We start from the raw sequence: 21,145 nt of genomic DNA, 5'->3' as shown, positions 1-21,145 counted from the left end.
TCATCAGGCATTAATAGACCCAAGAGAGACATTGATTGTGAACCGAGATCACATAGGGATCGGTATCAACCAGGGACCGAAGAGGTAATGGGTCTGGACGAAACCCTGTGAGAGGTGAAAGAAGAAGCAATCGAGGTCAAAATAACTAGGGACTCATGAGCAAAAGCGATTTCAACAGGCCCATCGAGCCTAATGAAGCGCCAAAGTTATCGGAGTACAACTTCAACATTGATGTTGCTGCTATCGTATCTCCCATCGGATGCATCAAAGACACCAAGTAGCCTCGACCTCTACTGTCTGATCTGGCCCAAATGGACCCCAACCTAATGTGTAAGTATCACAACACTCAGGGCCATAGAATGGAAGATTGCTAACAATTGAGAGAGGAAGTAGCCCAGCTATTCAACAATGGACATCTCTGAGAGTTCCTGAGCAATCGAGCCAAAAACCATTTCAGGAATGGGACTCTAATACGCAGATCGAGCATGAGGAACCTCAGCATGTCATTAACATGATCATCGGTGGGGTCGACGTCTCCTATGGGCCGATGTTAAAGCGCACCATAGTGTCCATCACTAGAGAAAAACGAACTCAAGATTATGTGCCAGAAGGAACCTTATCTTTCAATGACAAGGATGTTGAAGGCATCGTACAGCCACACAACGATGCACTGGTAATATCTGTACTCATAAATAGATCTCAAGTTAAGCGTGTGTTAATTGATCAAGGCAGCTCGGCCAATATCATCAGATTAAGAGTCGTAGAGCAGTTGGGTCTACAAGACCAAATTGTGCGTGCAGTGCGAGCACTAAACGGATTCAACATGGCATGCGAGACCACTAAAAAGGAGATAACACTACCGGTGAACACCGCCAGAACCGTTCAGGAAGCAAAGTTCTACATGATCAAAGGAGATATGAGATACAATGCTCTGTTCGGAAGGCCGTGGATTCACAACATGAGGGCAGTGCCCTCGACACTGCACCAGGTGCTGAAGTTCCCAATGCCTGGAGGGATTAAAAATTACGGAGAACAACCAGCCGCAAAGGAGATATTTGCGGTCGATGAGGTAGTCCCGATATCTGCACTTTCTACACCAAAGGGTCCTAGTTTGGTCGCCAAGGAAGGAACCAAATAGCAATCACCGACACCGGCCCCAACCGAACCGGAGAAGTAGGGGACGGATGAGGACGACGACTATGGAGTTCCCATATCTTTCATATGCCCCGACGATTCTAACGCCACCAAATTAAAGGTCGAAGAACTGGATCAAGTTATATTGATCGAGCACCTGCCCGATCGTAAGGTATACCTAGGGACGAGGTTAAATCCTGAGCTTTGGAAAAACTCAGTAAATTCATTATGGCTAATATAGATTGTTTCGCTTGGTCCCACCTCGACATGACAGGGATCCTGCCGGAGATAACTACCCATAAGCTGAGCCTGGATCCGAAGTTCCACCCGGTCAAACAGAAAAGGAGGCCTCAGTCCGAAGTCAAGCATGCATTCATCAAAGATGAGGTATCTAAACTCCTTAAAATAGGGTCCATCCATAAGGTTAAATACCCGAATTGGTTAGGGAACGTAGTGGTAGTCCCTAAAATAGGAAATAAATTAAGAATGTGTGTAGACTACAAAGACTTGAATAAGGCATTCCCCAAGGACTTTTTCCCTCTGCCCAACATCGACCGCATGATCTATGCGATGGCCGGCCACGAGATTCTCAGCTTTCTCGATGCCTACTCCGGGTACAACCAAATTCGGATGGACCCAGGCGACCAAGAAAAAACATCCTTCATCACTATGTATGCCACCTACTGCTATAACGTAATGCCATTTGGACTAAAAAAATTCCGGTGCCACTTACCAACGCCTAGTAAATCAAATGTTTGATGAACAAATAGGATAATAAATGGAGGTTTACATTGACGATATGTTAGTTAAGTCTCTGCGAGCAGAGGACCATTTGAAACATTTGCAGAAAACCTTCAACATATGAAGAAATACTATATAAAACTGAACCCGAAGAAATGCGCATTCAGAGTCGGATCCGGAAAATTTCTCGGATTCATGGTGTCTAACTGGGGAATCGAGATCAATCCCGATAAAATCAAGGCCATAGAGGACATTACCATGGTGGACAATGTCAAGGCCGTTCAAAGGCTAACTGGGCGCATAGCCGCGTTGGGCCGATTCATTTTAAGGTCCTCAGACAAGAGCCATCGGTTCTTCTCATTATTGAAGAAGAAGAATAATTTCTCATGGAAACCGGAGTGTCAGCAAGCCTTGGAAGAATTCAAGTGGTACCTTTCGAGCCTGCCTTTGCTTCATACTCCGAAGGCAGATGAATAGTTGTACCTATACTTGGCAGTATCCGAGATAGCGGTAAGTGGAGTCCTAGTCCGGGAAGAGGAAGGTACACGATTTCTTTTCTACTATGTTAGCAGGTGTCTAGGCGAGGCTAAAACTATGTATCTTCACCTGGAAAAATTGGTGTCGCTTTGCTAAGCACCTATGTGTCGTGACTACTTATCGTATTTGCAATGCCATCCCATATGTGTCGTGACTACTTACCCATTGAGGAACATAATGCATAAACCCGAGCTCTCGAGATTATTGGCCAAATGGGCCGTGGAAATCAGCGGGTACGATATCGAATATCGACCCGGAACCGCCATTAAATCACAAATTTTGGCGGACTTCGTATACCCGAGGTCGAGAAGGAGTTGTTGCTGAACTCGGAGACCTCCTCCGGAATCTGGATCCTCTTTACGGACGGTGCCTAGAATGCAAAGGGGTCCGGACTTGGCATCGTATTAAAGCCACCGATGGGTAATGCAGTTAGGCAATCTATTAGAGCTGTAAAATTGACTAACAATGAGGCCGAGTATGAGGCCATGATTGCAGTTCTCGAATTGGCTAAAATCCTGGGAGCCGAGGTGATTGAAGGTAAGTGTGATTCCCTCCTTGTGGTGAACCAAGTCAATGGAATGTTCGAAGTCAAAGAGGAACAAATGCGAAGGTACCTGGATAAACTACAGGTGATGTTACATCGGTTCAAGGAATGGACTTTGCAATATGTACCTCGAGATCAAAACAGCAAAGTCGATGCTCTTGCCAACTTAGGATTGTTGATTGATGATGATGAATTCGACTCGGGAATGGTCGTACAACTCATGAAATTGGTAGTGGAAGAAGGCCATGCCGAGATAAACTCGACAAGCTTGACCTGTGACTGGAGAAACAAGTATATAGATTACCTGAAGACCGAAAAACTGCCCTCGGATCCTAAAGAATCAAGAGCTCTACGTACGAAGGCAGCCAGGTTTATCTTGTCCGAAGACAACACCCTATCCAGGAGAACGTTTGATGACCCGCTCTCCATATGTCTAGGACCGGGAGATATCGAGTATGTTTTAAGGGAAGTTCACAAAGGCACCTGCGGAAATCATTCGGGTGCCGAATCGTTGGTTCGTAAGATAATCAGAGCCGGATACTATTGGATCGGCATGGAAAAATATGCAAAGGAGTTCGTGCAAAAATGCGACGGATGTTAGAGACATGCACCGATAATTTATTAGCCCGGGGAGCTACTACATTTGGTCTTGTCACCCTGGCCATTAATGAAATGGGAATGGACATCGTTGGCCCCCTGTCATGGGCACCCGCTAAGGCTCAATTTATAGTATTTATGACTGACTATTTTTCTAAATGGGTGGAAGCCCAAGCATTTGAGAAAGTTAGGGAGAAGAAAGTTATTAACTTCATTTGGGACCACATAATATGCCGGTTTGAAATGCCGGCCGAGTTCATGTGCCACAATGGGAAGCAGTTCATTGACAGTAAAGTGAGTAAATATTTCGAGGACCATAAAGTCAAAAGGATTCTATTGACACTCTACCACCCTAGTGGGAACGGCAGGCAAAGTCTACGAACAAAACCATACTCCAAAATATTAAGAAGAGGTTGGCCGACGCCAAAGGGAAATGGAAAGAAATTTTGCCCGAAGTCCTGTGGGCATATCGAACGACCTCAAAATCTAGTACCGGGGCTACCCCATTCTCGTTGGTCTATAGTGCCAAAGATCTAATACCGTTTGAAGTAGGGGAACCGAGTCTCAAGTTCGGCTACGCGACCGAAGAGTCAAATGATGAGGCCATGAGCATGAGCCTGGAATAGTTGGATGAGAGGCGCGAGGCCGCCCAAAAACAATGGATCGAAAGTATTACAACAGTAGAGACAACCTCCGACACTTCAATATCGGGGACTTGGTGTTAAGAAAAGTGACACTAAACACCCAAAACACGAATGAATGCAAGATGGGACCGAATTAGGAAGGTCCATACCGAATTTTTGAGATCACCGGATACAAACTCGAAGCAGGGAACAGTGATCGACTACCGAACAACTGGAACGTGACCCACTTTAAATGGTACTACTACTAAGGTACAACCCCATTCATTCTTTTCTTTACCTATATTACGAATTTAACTAACACTTATAGGCAACAGCCAAATAATGATGCAGTTATTAGGCCTGAAAGAACGCGTTGCACTCTTTTTCACTTGAACCTGTTTTGTCCCAAATGGGTTTTCCGACAAAGTTTTTGACGAGGAAACAGTAGACCGTGCTAACTTAGAATTGAAGACTGACTACGAACCGGAATCGAGGGTCACATCATTAGTATCTGAGCCCTCTCTACGATCTGCCTTGAATATTGGGGGTCATCACCCTTGATAATAATTTTAGCAAGGAAGGAAACTTTGTGCTCGAACAGTCTAGGCTTGGTGGATAGGATTTATTGTAAGGGACAAACGATCAAATGGATTGTTCCCACAAAGACGACTTAAGCCATAACACGAAGCTTGTACATATTTGCCATCTTGTATGTTGTGCAAAGAAATGAAAGAAAGTTTCTACCTTGCGGATACATATTTTGTCTGTTAAAAACTACTACATTTTGTTCCTTAATGACATCGGGCCCAAGTGCCACCTCTATCCTGATCCAAGAGATCATCCTACTCGGGGACTTTCGCCCAAGGCAAACTAGGACGGCACGGGCCGTCAAAGCCTGGGGCACAAAAACCTATTAGGCAGTGCCCAAACTTTAAAGGCTACGGCCACCCCCATTCGGGGACTGTCGTTCAAGGCATACTCGGACGGATCGGGTTGTCGAAGCTCGGGGGCACAAAAGCTTATTGGGTAATACCCGAACTTAAAAGGCTACATCTATACTAGAAATGGCTCGGAGACGTCCGAAACCCGTAACCAAAACATAAGGCCTTCAAAATTTCCAAACCGGTTAAAAGGCTACCCTCGATAAAAGTATGATCTAAAAACTTCTAAGTAAGCACTTTGGGGAAAGCTTCTGGTCATACCAAGCCCGCACGAGTTCTAAAAAAAATCTCATCGAGAACAAGCCTTGTTTGAACCTCCGAACAAGACCTTATTACTACGTGCTAAGGCATTTGAAATCTTTGCAATCATAAAGAAAAAGCCAAAAGAAACAAACTAGAAAATTGCCAAAGGGAAAAAAGAAAAGCCTTGTATATATATAAAGATCTTTACAAAGGCCAAACGGACTCAACAAAATATACAAAAATACAAAAACAAAGAAAAATCTACAAGGCACCTAAACTTGATCTTTGCCGAAGCCCGCCTCGTCACCTTCAAGGCCCCGTAAAAATTTCACCTAGAACCCGGGTTTCGTGATGCCAAGGTGGACTTTCGACGTAGTACGGACTTTTTGGGTTTAACAGTGCATTGTTGAGTTGAAGAAAATTTTTGACAGAGCAGGGCATTTTTGCGGTCCACTATGCGACCGCAGAACCACTCTGCGAGCCGCAGATCGGCCGCAAAGTGCAACAGAAAATGGCTAATTTTGGAGGGTCATTTTGCGTTCCAATATGCGATCGCATAATGCTTTCATGGACCACACAATCCATCGTAGATCCAGCATGAAAATATTTGGAGGGGAGTTCTGCAGCGCATTATGTGATCGCAGAACTGGTCTGCGGACCGCAGACCTGACCCGAACAGCCCAGTTCTTGACATCACTTCTACGGCCCATTTTTCGGACTGCATATCCGGTCTACGGTTCCACTCTGCAACCGCAGAGCTGTCTCCGTAGGGTCTATTTTCTGATTTTTATAACCCGACCCTACTTCGGTATATAGACGTTAAGGACCATTTGGTAAGTAAAAATTTGATATTTTAAGAGTAAGGAAGTGCTCTAGAGTGAGAGGGGGTTCCTAAACTACATGTTCATCAATTATTGCTCAAGGCTTGGATAATTAAGAAGGAAAACTCACTAGGTCTTCATCCTAGAGGTAAGATTCTACTCCCTATCCCTCAATTTCTAGATTTAACTAAATATTAGGTAATGAGAAAAGCAATTCTTGGGTGTGGGAGTTGTTCATTATGCATGCATGTAGTATTAATGTTTGTGGGAAGATTGTTGAGCTCAATTGGGTAGACTTTGGGTAGTGAGATGAAGGAATCCACAATAGGAGGACCTTGAAACCTTAATGCACACTTAGCGCTTGATAAAATGCTCAAATGAGCTGGAACCATGAACTCCTTCCTAATTGGTGTTCAATTTTGTTATATTTCCAAATAGATAGAAGTCGCTAAGATTTCCGGAATATTTTAGTAATTTAAGGACGCTCAAAGCGAGGTATGTTGGCTAAATATCTCTCTTAGAATTGAATCCCACGTTGTTCTTGTAAGCCCCAAATTGATCATAATAAATATGACTATTCTGAGTACTTATATCTTATTGTGTTATCCTTTGGGAATGTAATGTAAGTATGTGTTGTGTGTTAATATGTTATAACTTCAAGACGTGATTCTAATGAGAGCTATTATGTCGAATTGTGTAAGAAATCCCATTGTGCCTAAGACTCTTATTTGCTCACATGTGTACTTAAAGTCTTGAATAGAAATGCCTTATTGTTGATAATCCTTTGTGGTGTTTGAGAGCAAAAGAAGTGAGAATGAGATATGAAACACGGCCAACGTGCCAAGAATGATATTACAAAAGATACCTCTAGTGACAATGAAATGAAGAGAAGGGTAAAAGGCATTGAAATTAGCTATAAATCCCTTAAATAATAAATTCCTTGGGAGTATTATTTAGTCACCGAGAAAGGGTAGATTGAAATGACCTAATCCCGAAACTACACTTGCCGGTGTAGCAGTGAGTGAGGGGTGAAATCCCCATGTGAGGTGGCAAGAGTTTCCCCGAATATGGGATGAGATTTATGGGTTGAGATAATTCCCCTTAAATGGGATGAGATGATTGCCAGTGTAATGTGAGGTTACGTCGACCCACACGATATTGTGGTGAGACGGCTTAGCCGATCGGGCTGAGAACGGACGCCATCTCATGCACATGGTGGTATTGTGAGTGGACATCTCGGGTGAGACGGCTTAGCCGATCAGGTTGATATCGGACTCTGTACTAAAGGCACGGCGGTGTATCAGTACTAAAGATCTCCCCACTTATAATATTGAAACTTGCTTGAAATTTATTCTTTCTCCTACCTTGGTACCTTAATATTGATGAGGCCCTCATTGATTTCATATTTCTTTATCATTGTACCATTACTCGTTCTATTGAGGGGGAGTTTAGTTTTCATACTAGTACTATTCCATATGTACTAACGTCCCTTTTGCCGGGGGCGCTGCATCTTTAATGGATGCAGGTGGTTCCACAGCGGGCAATATTGAGCAGTGATAGCAGTACACCCTCTCCTCAGCTGACTTGGTGAGACCCACTTCATTTTGGGGTCCTGTATCTTTTGTCCTTTATACATAGCATTTTGAGGTATAACTGGGGCCTTGTCACCGGCACTGTCATAACACTCTTTATTCTTTGTTAGAGGCTCCGTAGACATGGTGTGGTTTGTATATTAGTATTGGGAAAGTTAAACTAAAAATGTTGTATTTATATCACATGTTCCACTTTAAACTATGAATGTGTAATGTATTTTGAGACTTATAAATGAAGTAACCAATGGTAATGAAATGGTGTTGTTCACGTGACCTTCTTACTGTCCGATTAATGAAATGTACCTTCTCTTTATTCTTGGGTGAGTCGGGTAGACGACATTATGTAAGCTTGCTCAATCGGGGTATCTCGGTTGAGCACCGGTCGTGCTCCCCGAGGTTGGGGTGCGATATCACCGGGACCATTAGGCTCTTCTCCGCCCTCGGATCCACCAAAACCCTCAGAGCCTTCCTCGTCCTCGGGATATGCCAACTTCATGGCCTCAGCCTCGAGCATCTTAACATTTTCGATCTCGGACGATAAGTTGAAACCCCGGGCTTGAACTTCTTTGAGATCCTCCCTTCGGGACTGTCATTTCACATTATCAACAATAAATTTCTGGCGGTCCTAGGCTGCTTGAGCTTCAACTTTGTACTGGGCCACCATCTCTTCAGCATCAGCCCTGATTATTTCCGCCACCGACTTGGCTGGCTTAAGCTCCTCGGCAAGGGCATCTCGTTCAGCTATGGCCGAGCCCAATTGGGACTGGAGGTCTTCGATATTTTGGGACTAGGCCTCATTTTTCTCCCTCGCCGCTCAAAGTTGGATTTCCGCCGAGGCCAGTTGCTCCTTGGCAGTTTCCTCTTCTGAAGCCAATCAGTCCATTTTGCCCTTCCACTCTTCGGACATGGCCTTAACCTCGTCCATCTTGGCTCGGAGCTGGTCAACCCGTTCAACCTTCGCGTTGCTCACTGAGAAGCTTAAACATATCCCTCTTCTCAGCAAGCTCTTTGACTTAGACCTCGAGTTGGCTAAGCTCATCCCAATACCAGAGAAAGGTTTCATGGTGAAGCACCGAGGCTTACAAAATAAGGAGAGAAAAAGGCATTAGAGTCATCAAAAACTGAACCTGAAGATAAAAGAGTGTGATAATACCTTATCCGGTTCAGCGCCTGTTGTGCTTCATTGAACAAGCATAGCGCATCCACCTCGTTCATTTTTGTCTAGTCTTCTTTCAGTTACCAGGCATAAGAGGTAACTAGCTATCCCTACAGGGGCGGAAATAACCCTAGCATCCTTCAAAATGGTGATAATAACAGATCACTTCCGACCAAGATCCGTGCTCGGAGCAGGGAACCGATTGATCAACCTCGGGCTCAAGTTCGACCCACCGACCTTCGAGGATGGACCTTTCCTCGAGACCTCTGAATTGCCCAACCTGGTGAAGTCTTCTAGGGCGGTTGAGTCCACACCATCAAAAACGCATCGAAGGGGATCTTCCGCTCCATGGACCCATTCATTGGATCGCTCCTTCTTCGCTCGGGCTTTGTCAAACATACACTCTGTGAACGAGGGCGATCCTGAAATTTCTATGACACCGGGTGGGGCAGAGCCGGTGTCTCGAGGAGTCTCGACCCTCGCCCCTGTGCCAGCCTCGTGCACTTGAGGAACAAACGGCTCGTGGACTACAAAAATTTCATCCTCTTCAGGCTAGTACCTGAGCCGGTAAAGTACGTTTGATCCAAGCACTCGGGAGCTGGAGCTTTCCTTTGTCTTACGAACAAACCTTCTCCTTGGTTTATTTTTCTCCGAGCTCGGGGAACTCAGGGCCCTCCTCCTTTTCTTCTCTCCTGCTGTGGCTCCCCGCTGCCCCGAAGCAGAAGAATCAGAAGGCAAGTCCTCGTCCCCGACTGGAGGCCTAAACTTGACGGTCTTAGGCAAACCTACAAAAAGGAGATAAAAGAAATAAGAACGTGATGCTAGAAGAAGAGGCCTAACACAACTTATTCTAGAAAGAAATCTTACCATGGGAACGGGCCTCCCAACGGCCCTTTGAGAGTTTGTGCCACGAGCGCTCGGAGTAGGGCATATGTGAGACAATGCCTTTGATCCACTCTTTGAATCGAGGGATAGCATTTGAGACTCAAGCAATAGCTGCACCTCCGCGAATACCAATGAGGAAAAGGGAGATGAACATGAAATCAACTTTCAAATGAAAGTTGTACTTACGTGATACATTCCACTTCTCGGGGAATGGCCTAAATTTGGCTAGAATCAAGCCGAGGTATTGACCCAGACAAAGCGTCCCTGCCAGCCTTGGTCCCGGCCTTTATCGATGCTTGAGAATGGGGATTTACTAGTCCGACGCATGAGCTTTATCAGTCTCCCTCAGAAGATTTGGGAACTGTACAGACGAAGTAGATGAACCACGCTGAGCCGACAGGAGTCGATCTTGTTCACAAAAAATCGAAAGAGGATTACGTTCTCAACAACGATGGGTGGATCTGACCGAGGCATACCTCGTACCTCCTACAGATGTCTATAATGACCGGGTCCATTGGGCCCAGTGTGACGGGATAAGTGTAAACACTTAGGTATCTCTCAACATGGGTAGTAATGGCCTCCTCGGAGTTAGGGACCATTATGTCCTTGTCAGCCCAGTTGCAGTCCTTTCAGACCGCGGGGAAGTGATCTTCGGTGATAGAGCAAATATATCTCGATGCCTCCTCATGCCGACCCTGTACCAAAGAGGGCTTCTCAACCTTGAAATCGTCAGCGACCGAACAACCCCCAAGAATGAACATCTTCAATGGAGGTTCAGCAGGCGGTTCATCACTAGCCACGTTAGCGGCGGACCTCTCAAGTTCGACCACATCGGGAGCGATTTTGTTAATTTCGGTAGTCGGTTGGGAGGTAGAAGAGACATTTTGGGGAACAAATTTGGAGGTTTTGGCCATTGTTATCTAGAAAAGCTTGAAAAAGATAGAGAAAGGTTGAAAGTTGAAAGCTCAGATATGTTGGCTTGAGTATGGAATGAGTAAAAGTCTTTGCAACGTACTGAGAAATCTTGAGTAATAGAGGTAAAAATGCTAGAGTATAAAAAAGTGTAATGAAATCCTGAAGGCACGAGGGTAGAAGTTTGAACGTTAAGTAGAAAATGAATGAAGGAGGGGATATTTATAGGGGCTCCATGACGTTTCGCTTCCAGGGACAGCCAACCGACGACTGACACGCATTTGAGATCATAATGACATGACTGGCGAGACGTTTTGGGTTTTTTGTGGTTTCCGTCACGATGTATTGAAGAAGGAATCGGGGAGCTCATGTCGTTTCTCGTCAACTTACTCTTTGAGAAACGAGGGGACTATCTGTATATGGGTAAAACCGAGCTCATGGTACACCCCGGCTTCTAATAAATTAAATCGAGCTAGAGACATAATGACAAGGGACCAGAATTGAGGCAAGGGTTTCATCGAATCAGAGTCTGAGGGCATAATTCCCACCCTCGAGAATATCGGGGCCATGATCCAGGATCGGTCCAAATCCCAAAGGAGTTCGTAGAACGTTGTCAGGCAACCAAGCATGACCAATAGAAAGCCGTAATATCCGCGACCGGCCGGATATCACGCGTGGATCTTGGCACGTATCAATGGAGAACCAGTGATCAGTTAAATAGAAGATGTTTACCTTTTATAGAATTGTACTTAGGGTAAAACTCCCCTACTATATAAAGGGGAGTTCGATTATTTAATAAGGACATTGTAAACACACATCCTAAAGCAATATACTATTATTTTCACTGTTATTAAAAGATCTTATTCTAGTTCATCAGTGCTGACCATTGTGAGTCCGGATCGAGGGTGGGTATTTCATCAAAGCAAGAATTATCCTCCTCTTATGGTTTGAATTTACTATATCCTTATTTGTTTAATCTAACGCAATTTATCGTTTGTATTGAATTAATCTACGTATCCTTAAAACTACTTATAAATTTAATTGTTATCCGTTTTTTAGGGTAAATGACTTCATTCACCTACTTCCTTGTATATATTTTGTCATACACCTAAATGTTCTTACTTTGGATATTTATTAAATGACAGTCATATTGGTCATTTTAGTTTACAATTTCTTTTTGAATATTAAGTTGATAATTCATCACCTAATCCCTCATTTGATCAAGTCCAACCGGGAACCACGCTTTTTGGATCTCTAGGGATGCCTAACCACTTTGCCTTAAGATACCTTGAACCCTTACCTAGAATCTCAATAGTAATTTTGCAGACCATAATCAAAGTGTACATTACATAATGTAGTATGGGTGTCCTAGTGTACCTTAAATATTAGGTGGCGACTCCATACTCTAATTTGTAGAGTACCATAAGTTATATTTTTTTTAACTTATGTAAAATAGGATGCAACACCGATTATTTCCACTACCATGCTGAACCAAACCACTGCTTAAGAGACCTTACTCCTTTAGATTACTAATGACCCGCCTTCAAGGCAATGCTACTCTTCCCAAGTATTTTATGGACCTCGATCAAAACTCAACCCATGTGATCTCCATGTGAAATATCATTTTCCTAATCCTCACTAGCCACTTATTCCCTCTTATACATCTGGTAGTACCTCCAAACCAAGTATCTGTTCTGAAGAAGCCTTCTATGAATCTGATATTGTCCCCTTCATCTCACAAACACTGCCTCGTAGAATCGATAATGATACAGAAATACTCTAAGTCTCTGCCACAAACCAATACAAATCTCAAATCTTTAGTCACACATAAATCTGGAAATCCTTAGATACTACATATTAAATCTTGAATCAGTTAGATCCTTCTCAAGAGTCACACACTCTATCGTAGTCCCGAATACGTAGCCATTCAGGATGAACGATTAGTGCACTGTTAGCACATTAATAAACCAAAACTAAATAACTGAGTGAATCCTTTCCTTGTACACTACCTCCACGGAAGATTAGTGAACCTGAGTCCTTCCACAATCTCTATATATTACTAAGGTGAAATACAACACGCACCCAACAATTCTTTGCTGAAATCATCGTCAATGTCATCCTCCTAAGATCATATCTAATCCCCAAGCATCCCTGAGTCCAGAATCTATTACAACAAGCGACTAGGTGACCCAATCTACACTACTACACTCCACTACTTGGCTTCAAGCCACAATCACATAATCCAAGAACCCATAATGACTGCTCCTCGTTAACTGCCATGATCCCATATTGCAACACGGATGAATTCCTCATAAGCTCATGTCCCACAAGCCATAACACATCCCAAATTATCAACCCAAATGCACATTCACCCTCATGACAGTCGTGCCATCTTCCTCAAGCGATCCGAACCCATTTCATAGCATATGCATCCTATAGGGTACAAGGTAAAATTGTTCTTAGAAACCTCATAAGAAATCGGGCAATCCCAACCTTCTTACAGGAAATAGCCCACCTGTGTGACCTTATATCCACATTTTCTATGATCTGCCATGGTACAATGCTATGTAATCAATGACTCCTCTCGAGTCCACACTCATCCACAAGGTACCAAAATCTATTTCATTCCATCAATGAACAACTAGAAGACATTTCAACACATCCCAAATAAAGACAATATTCACACCATGATGATAGTCAAGCATTCACAATCCCTTAGTAGCTCAAGCAAACCCTTCTCATCAAATTCAAACTCTCAAAATGTGAGAAGTCACCAGTACTATGAAATGCCCTCAACTGCCCATAATGACCCCAATCATCAAGCATCTTCAAAATCCGTGGAAATCCTAGCACAAAATCCACAATGATATGCTCTTTCTTCATAACCATATTCCTAAGTAACCACTCGATCTTTAAGGCTCATTCTCGACTGGCTGACAATCAAACACCGTGAAACTTACCCAATAATGCTGCCTCAAATCACAATACCTCTCTGTAACACCTGAACGAATAGAATACCACAACTACGAGCCTCCTCAAGGATTATCTCCCTCGAGTCATCAATATTGGAAACGCAAATACGACTACGAAGTTGCAACACACCATCCCCACCAAGGACCACCTCCTTAGCACTACCTGGCAATGCCGAGTTCCTAAGGACAAGTAAACGGAGTACATCACATCGACAATCATTAATGTGCTCAAACAAGAATAACTGCACAATAACACAAGCAAGAGCTCTACCTAACTTAGAAATACCCAATCTCATAAATCTATGACAAGGGCCTTAACATCCATAGCCCAAATGCCTCGCCTATGATGGAACAAATGCCAATCTCCGGATCGTGAACCAAGTAATCCTTCTCATTGGCTAATACAGTCATAAGCTTAAGCAATCACCCTACTAGTCTGCTCCCACACCACTTCAAGACCAATGTGTGAATCATCACAATACACTGTATAAGGCCCCAAACCCATGGAAAACACAAACACTAGTGCTGAATTAGACGGCAAATCATCCACAAAGCAACATTAGTAGTATAACCTCCCACACAAGGGGAAAATATCCTGTACCACATATGTATCATCATCAAAGCTCATCGGTACCCACCGGATATCGAGTACTCAATATTATGTAGAAAATAAGTTGGAAAGAACTGAAGATGTAAGCTTCAAGCTGAGATAGTCGCACGATAAGTAACAAAGAAAGGGAAAGTTTCCTATCTTTCAAAGATAAGTAAAGACACCTCTGTACCACTCCGCAACACTCTACTAGGCCTGCTCATAACTCGTGAGACCTATGCAACCTAGTACTCTGATGCCAACTTGTCATGACCCAAAATCCCATCAAAGCCATGACGAAGCCTAACACAATTTGCTAGGCAAGCCATAAATCATGTCACGACCTAAACCGAAGGGCCGCAACGAGCACCCGGTGCCTAACTCAACCGAGTACCAACATAACATATACTTCTTATCATACTATCATGGGTAAATGAGCCGGAAAGGCCATCATGAGATAATCAGAATTAAACATAAAAGAATACTCAACATAGGACGACGCAACATGGAATATAAACTTATACATGTGACATATGGGTCTATAAGACCGACATGATCATTTGTACACTCAAAACATAGGCCGACAAGGCCATACAATCATCTGTATATATGACAAATGTCTACAACCCTTTAAGAGTACATAAATGTCATAAAGGCTAGGACAGGGCCCTACCATACACATCTATACATGTCCAAAGAATACTGACCGAATAGGCAACTCCGGAGCAAGTAGAGTGCACCAACACCTTCCGTTGAGCTGATAGCCTACTATGAGGACTGTCAACCTTTCTATCGGGACCTACAGGCATGAAACACATCGTCCCCAAGCAAAAGGGACATCAGTACAAATAAAGTACCGAGTATGTAAGGCACGAAAGCAGTATATAAAAGACATGAAAGAAACATGGAGTAAAGAACTAAACCTGTAAGTATAAATAGCGTTGTGAATCATGAAATACTTATAATGTCATGCATATGCGTATAAATGTCATATCATGCTTAGGTATATGCATACATAACATCATCAAGCCTCTGAGGGTATCCCATCATATCATCTCGGCCTCTGTAGGCAAAATCATCAATGTATGCGAGCTGATCAGGTGGTGCCATACCGCATATACATATAATATACGCGTATATAACGACATCTGGTCATGGGTCAATATACATGTATAAATGAATACAATGCATAAGAAGTACGTCAATAATATCTCTCGGGGTGTCATAAGATCAATATGCCTTCGGTTAATATCACAAAATAAACTTATCACTTATGTATTTTCTAAGACCCATGAACAGACGATATAATAATAGGACATATGGGGAATCAAGAACATAGGCAATCCTAGTACTTCTTAGAATAGAGCCATTTTCGAAAGTTGTGTGTTTGCTCGTTTTGTTGTATCATATAGATCATGCCAAAAGGAAAGAAGGGATAGCCTTAACAAACCTTATAGAAATCTTTCCAATAACAATGCTAAACTCAGCTCACTGCACCTTAATATACAACAACGACTGTGAAGCTATTGTCAAGTTACGAATGACTCTCTCATTTATATAACGAAAGTAACTTAATCCATAACAAAAAATGGGGATGCATTTCCCGTGATTTTACTGCTCCCTCAAGACTACGATAGGCGAGACAACAACACAATACAATCAGCAACTCGAAAACAACCTAACTACAATCAGGGACCTTTAATACAACAAAAACCCCAAATATACCATAACACAACCAATCAACAAGTTATCAAGTAGCCTGAAACTGCAACGACGAACAACCAGCCCACTACCCTACCACAAGTGGAATTTATCCACACCCTTTATTCTTCCAAACTCCATAAATTAGAAGCACAAGAGGCCAACACGAGTAGACTACAAAACAGTCAGCTAAAAGTGGAATAAATCGAACTCATGACTTCCGATCATCGTCCCGTGAGTTCTAACTATTAGGAAACAATTTATCAAACTTCCTTGATATTTAAAATCTTAAATACAGAAAGTAGGCGTTTTATTAACTATGAAGTACCTTCCAAAATTCAAACTACAAAGAAAAAGAGAGGCAGTATTATGATACTTACGTCGTAGGGATCGTTCTAATGTTATCGCTTCTGGATTTCATACCCGGGATGTTAATAGGTTTATGGGGTTTCTCTATTCGTGTTCTATGAATAATGAAGAGAAAGCCGACTTAAAACCTATATATATCAACTTTTGAAAAGTCAAAGAGGTACTAGCTTGGCACCCTAGCATTTGCCCTTATTCAGATGCTCATATCTTTTTATCTGGACGTCATATAAACAAACGGTTAAGAGTATTATAAACTAAATTTCAATACCTTCAATTTGGTATATAATATGTCCCAAAAAGACCTCATATAACACACGAAATGTATTGCTCAAAAAGCTTCGTTACAAGGCAAATCCTTAGTACGTTTTTCCGCAACTTAAATCTAGTTTTTTCCAACCTTTATATTTTATATCCAAACATCATATATAGTCATATTATGACTTTACACTCATTTAAATAATGATTAACAAGTCTCATATTCATTATACTTCACCTTGGGACGCACATGGTGTAACAAATTCCAAGTATATTGGGAGAAAATCGCAGCTACATTTGACCTAATTTTCAGCACATTTATGAATGCAACTTGTGATGACCTTTGCCAACTTTTGTTCCACAACTCGCTTGACTTCAAAATGTAATACAAGACTATCATATAACTAAAATAACTCATCACATAACCTCCTTATCATGTTAAGCACCCTATTCATATCCCAAGAGTACATGTTATAATATTCACAACATGTTGACTTTCGACGAAACTTATGTTCTTCAGTTTGTTTTCTTTTAGGTCTTTCAACCCTCTTGGTACTTGTAATCCATGATCTTAAATATTTGTAACCTCTAAGGTAACATGATTAACTTACCTTATGTACTTTCAAAAACGATCTCATTTTTGAGCTTACATCAATTGTCTTACGACGTACTCTTACGTACAAAAACATGGGGTGTAACATTATTCCCCCCTTTGAACATTTGTCCTTGAATGTTGACTGATGTGCTTATCAGTCTCATAAACTATAGCTCTTACGAATACTTTAATATTATCCTTGCCATCTAGGAAAATGTCTTGTGAATAAATTCAAAGGCCAGGGCATTCCCCCCTTTAGGCCTCTTTCTCACACCATAACTTGTGGTCGGAATCCTTTCAATCTCGTAACTGTTGCTACCTTCTATCATGCAGCATGTACAACTCTGACCTTGTAAGTGCACCTATGTGACTCTTTTCTCATTTTTCTTCCATCTGTTAGCCAATATCTAGGCCTCGCTTAGTGAACATATACAGAAATATGACAAGTTGTCCCTCAGGGCATCTATAGGTGTACCGAAGTTCTTCTCTCGGTACTTTGTCGAACATATGACCATTGCTATATCTTGTTTCATAGCCTCAGTTATCTATGCTTATATCTTTAATACATCTAGGTAGGTTATACTATACCATAACACTAACTTTGGTTTATTATTACCGAGGTTTGGTACCCAACTCCAGGTTACTCTCTCGCTGCTTATCTTGTAGGTATAAATCTAAGTCCTTTAGTTCTTCTTCATTACTGTTCATCTTAAGAATGACAACCTAATCTCATCTCATACTTTGTAACTTTTATCCATCCATTGTTGATTCACCTTAATGTTGATCCATATTCTACCATTGATAACTTGAAACCTCTTACGTAATACATTGTCACTAGGGCTCACGTCTCATCGGGGAACATTTGAAGTGATTTTCCTGATCCACCTAGAGATGATACTATACTTCAATAACCGTATTTCATAGCATCCCAGCGTGATTCATTATATGGGTTCTAATCTTGTGCAATTCATGAAATCTCTTTTCTCAAAAGCATTACTCAATCAAAAGCCTAAACGTCATCCGCTTATCTAGCACCATTACAACCTTATTCTACTACCAGGGCAGCATTTCATCTCTTCTAATTGCTCATAGTCTTAGACTCCTCTTAGTTCATTTAGGCTATATTGATCAGCTCTTTTATCTTGATGGGTTTAATCCCGAGGACTTACCTATTCTCATCACCTTCTCACTCACCTTTTCTTATCCTTACTTCTATCCACCTAAAACCTTGTCGCTCTACCATACTTTAGCTTGCAGCCTACACATATCTATTCATACTACTCGTAACCTTCCTTTAACTTGCTAGCACCATAGATTACCTTTCATGCCTTCTCAGTTGTCTTTAAGCATAAGCAATTACTTTTCCTCGTCATTCTGCCACTTGTTGCATGAATACATGGCTTATCTCATTGCCCACGAATACTAAAATTTCCTATAACTCATATGATCTCAAATATCACCTTTTGATTATTTTCTTCTTCCCGTTCAGTAGCCACGATAGGTGCCACTTTCTTATGGAGTGCATACAATGTCGTATTGAGGTTGTTCTTACAAGACCATTTCTTTTTTATGTCACTATACTTAAGTTTAAGCCTTTTTCCTTATTTCCCCAGCTGGTCTTTCTTTATAGTACTTAAGGGAGACCCTTTGACTCCTGTAAAGCTGCAAGCTTATTACATCATATACCCGAAAGAATTTTTGATGTTCTTACTCGCCTATAATTATCATTAGTTACTTACCTCCGCACCTTTGTGCTCGTAGGGTTGCTTCTGAATTGAAATTTTTGACTGTCTTCCCAGTGGCATCGTCTTTTATTTTTGTAACACTTATACAGTACCTTTAACAACCCCAACTCCTATATGAATATTTCTCAAGGATTATGATGTCATATTTGCGAGACAGAATTCACTATGTTGGGATTCACTACGTTTATCTTGCACAATCTGTTGATTTGTCTGTATCCTCTTGTCTAGCCATAACTAGGCTCTTCCTGAATCAACTACTAACTAATAGTTAGTCAACAGATTTGTCTGTATCCTCTTGTCTAGCCATAACTAGGCTCTTCCTGAATCAACTACTAACTAATAGTTAGTCCATTCTCATATCTATATTCTGTGTAATCTCTCTTGGGTTATGTCCTTTGTCTTAACTTACCCCTCGCACTGGCTCCTTATGTATCAAGTGCTTATTTCCACTTATTTATCAATAACATCTAATGCTAGAACCCTTACTGCCTCTCCTCGGTGTCGTGCTTGCATAATGTTCTGGAGTCATATCATATCCGTAGGATCTAAATAAATACAATCTCATTCCTTTCGCCTTTCTACCACATTCTTCCTTTACTATTCCATAGTTACCTGAACCACATAACTCCGACTTAATACCATATCACACTATCTTCCCCTTTTAGGGGAGTACTAACATTTAATGCTATGAAGATTTACCTATAAATGTTTTACCTCTTCATCTTTGGCATCTTTTCACATCTTCACGGACTCTTACTTGCCTTGCGGTAACCCTTTTGTACCAAGGATAACTGAATTTCTTACGCACGAAGGTGACACCTAGTGTAACTAGCACACTTAGTCCCTTAAGCTTACCGATGCTCACAGTATTTGCTTTAGGGAAGCGTCTTCCTGAATGACCTTTAAAGGTTATTCTTTTGTTGTCCATTCTATTGTTGTCGAAATGCAATCTCTGAAATTATCACGATGTTGACTAGTATAAACTCCTCCGGTCTCTAATTCATGTTCGGTTTTATCTTGTTCACTAGCCTTGTTGATTTCTATTACTCCGGGGGTCTAACGTTTCCTTCCGGAAATCATGTTGGATTCACCAAATCATTTCTCGAAATACGGATGTGACTTTATGTCTTATACTCTTTATTGTCTCAAGGCCAGTCACCTCTTGTCTTTTCCTTCACTTAACTATAGACTCTATCATCCTGTCATATTTTGATTTACTGTCATCACTCATTTATTACATCTTACTCATAATACATTATTTACTCTCTTCTTATTCTCCTACTAATAATTTCATCTATTAACTTATTTTGAAAACTTCAACAAAACATTCTTTCGCTTTTAGCTCCCCTTGCTCCATCCACTGGCTCATTGGGTCGCCTAACATTCTTTCTTTACTAGGGACGTGAGCCATACTATGATAAATATTTATTCCTTCTAGGATTCCAGTGCCTATCTTCCTAATTTCCAGAACATTCGAGTATTCATATCTAATTGTACTATTCTAGAGTGCACCATCTGGGTGTCTCACAAAGAGAACTACTACCACGTTTGCAATATCCTTTGGAAATGTTAGCTAATGCTAACAATCCATCAACCATTTTGGGTAACTCTAATCCCAGCTGGATCCTGATATCCCATCCTTCTCTTAAACTATATTTGTTAGCTCCCATAGGGCATAACTGTGATGGGTGTGGCCAGTTGTACATACCCCTGTTACTGTTAAAGGTAACACAGAATACTTATATTTCTTTGTCTGAATAGTAAATACTGATAATCTACACTAATTGGGTACCTCGTACCCTTCTTCACCTTGCTTCTTTTACTTGTTGAAACTTGTATCTACCTTCCGATCTCTTGTTGTTTTTTACCATATGGGTAGATAGATATTCTTTCCTTAGGGCTCCTTATCAAGAAGCTTACATGTCTTAGTACACACATATCTACTGAAGACCTTACATTTACTCATCATAAGCATGATGCAAAATCGAGTTCCTCTAATTCAACCCTTCTACATCTACATTCAATCTCTTACCAACTATCTTTGTGGATGTAGGTATCATTGTATTACGAATAAAGTAGAATTTAGGAGTTTGAATTCTGACAACTGAGCTCTACCACACGATCTAGAGTAAGAAGAAAGAGTGACAGTCCTAAATGCCCTATGGCCTCTAACGAGCGCAAAACACCACTTTA

General features: G+C 41.6%; 2 protein-coding genes across 2 annotated transcripts; both read left to right on the top strand.

The window, feature by feature from the left end:
- The first annotated feature begins 511 nt into the window (after positions 1-511).
- LOC138907677 (uncharacterized) lies at positions 512-1,138 on the top strand. The gene has a single exon (XM_070198282.1). It carries the CDS (start codon positions 512-514, stop codon positions 1,136-1,138), a length of 627 nt encoding a protein of 208 aa, XP_070054383.1.
- A 1,690-nt stretch (positions 1,139-2,828) lies between these two features.
- LOC138907676 (uncharacterized) lies at positions 2,829-3,557 on the top strand. Its single transcript, XM_070198281.1, has one exon. It carries the CDS (start codon positions 2,829-2,831, stop codon positions 3,555-3,557), a length of 729 nt encoding a protein of 242 aa, XP_070054382.1.
- Positions 3,558-21,145: the final 17,588 nt, after the last annotated feature.

Source organism: Nicotiana tomentosiformis, chromosome 3, assembly GCF_000390325.3.
Source record: "Nicotiana tomentosiformis chromosome 3, ASM39032v3, whole genome shotgun sequence".
NCBI lineage: Eukaryota > Viridiplantae > Streptophyta > Magnoliopsida > Solanales > Solanaceae > Nicotiana > Nicotiana tomentosiformis.
Note: the sequence above shows the minus strand (reverse complement) of the source record. Positions and strands in the feature narration are given on the sequence as shown.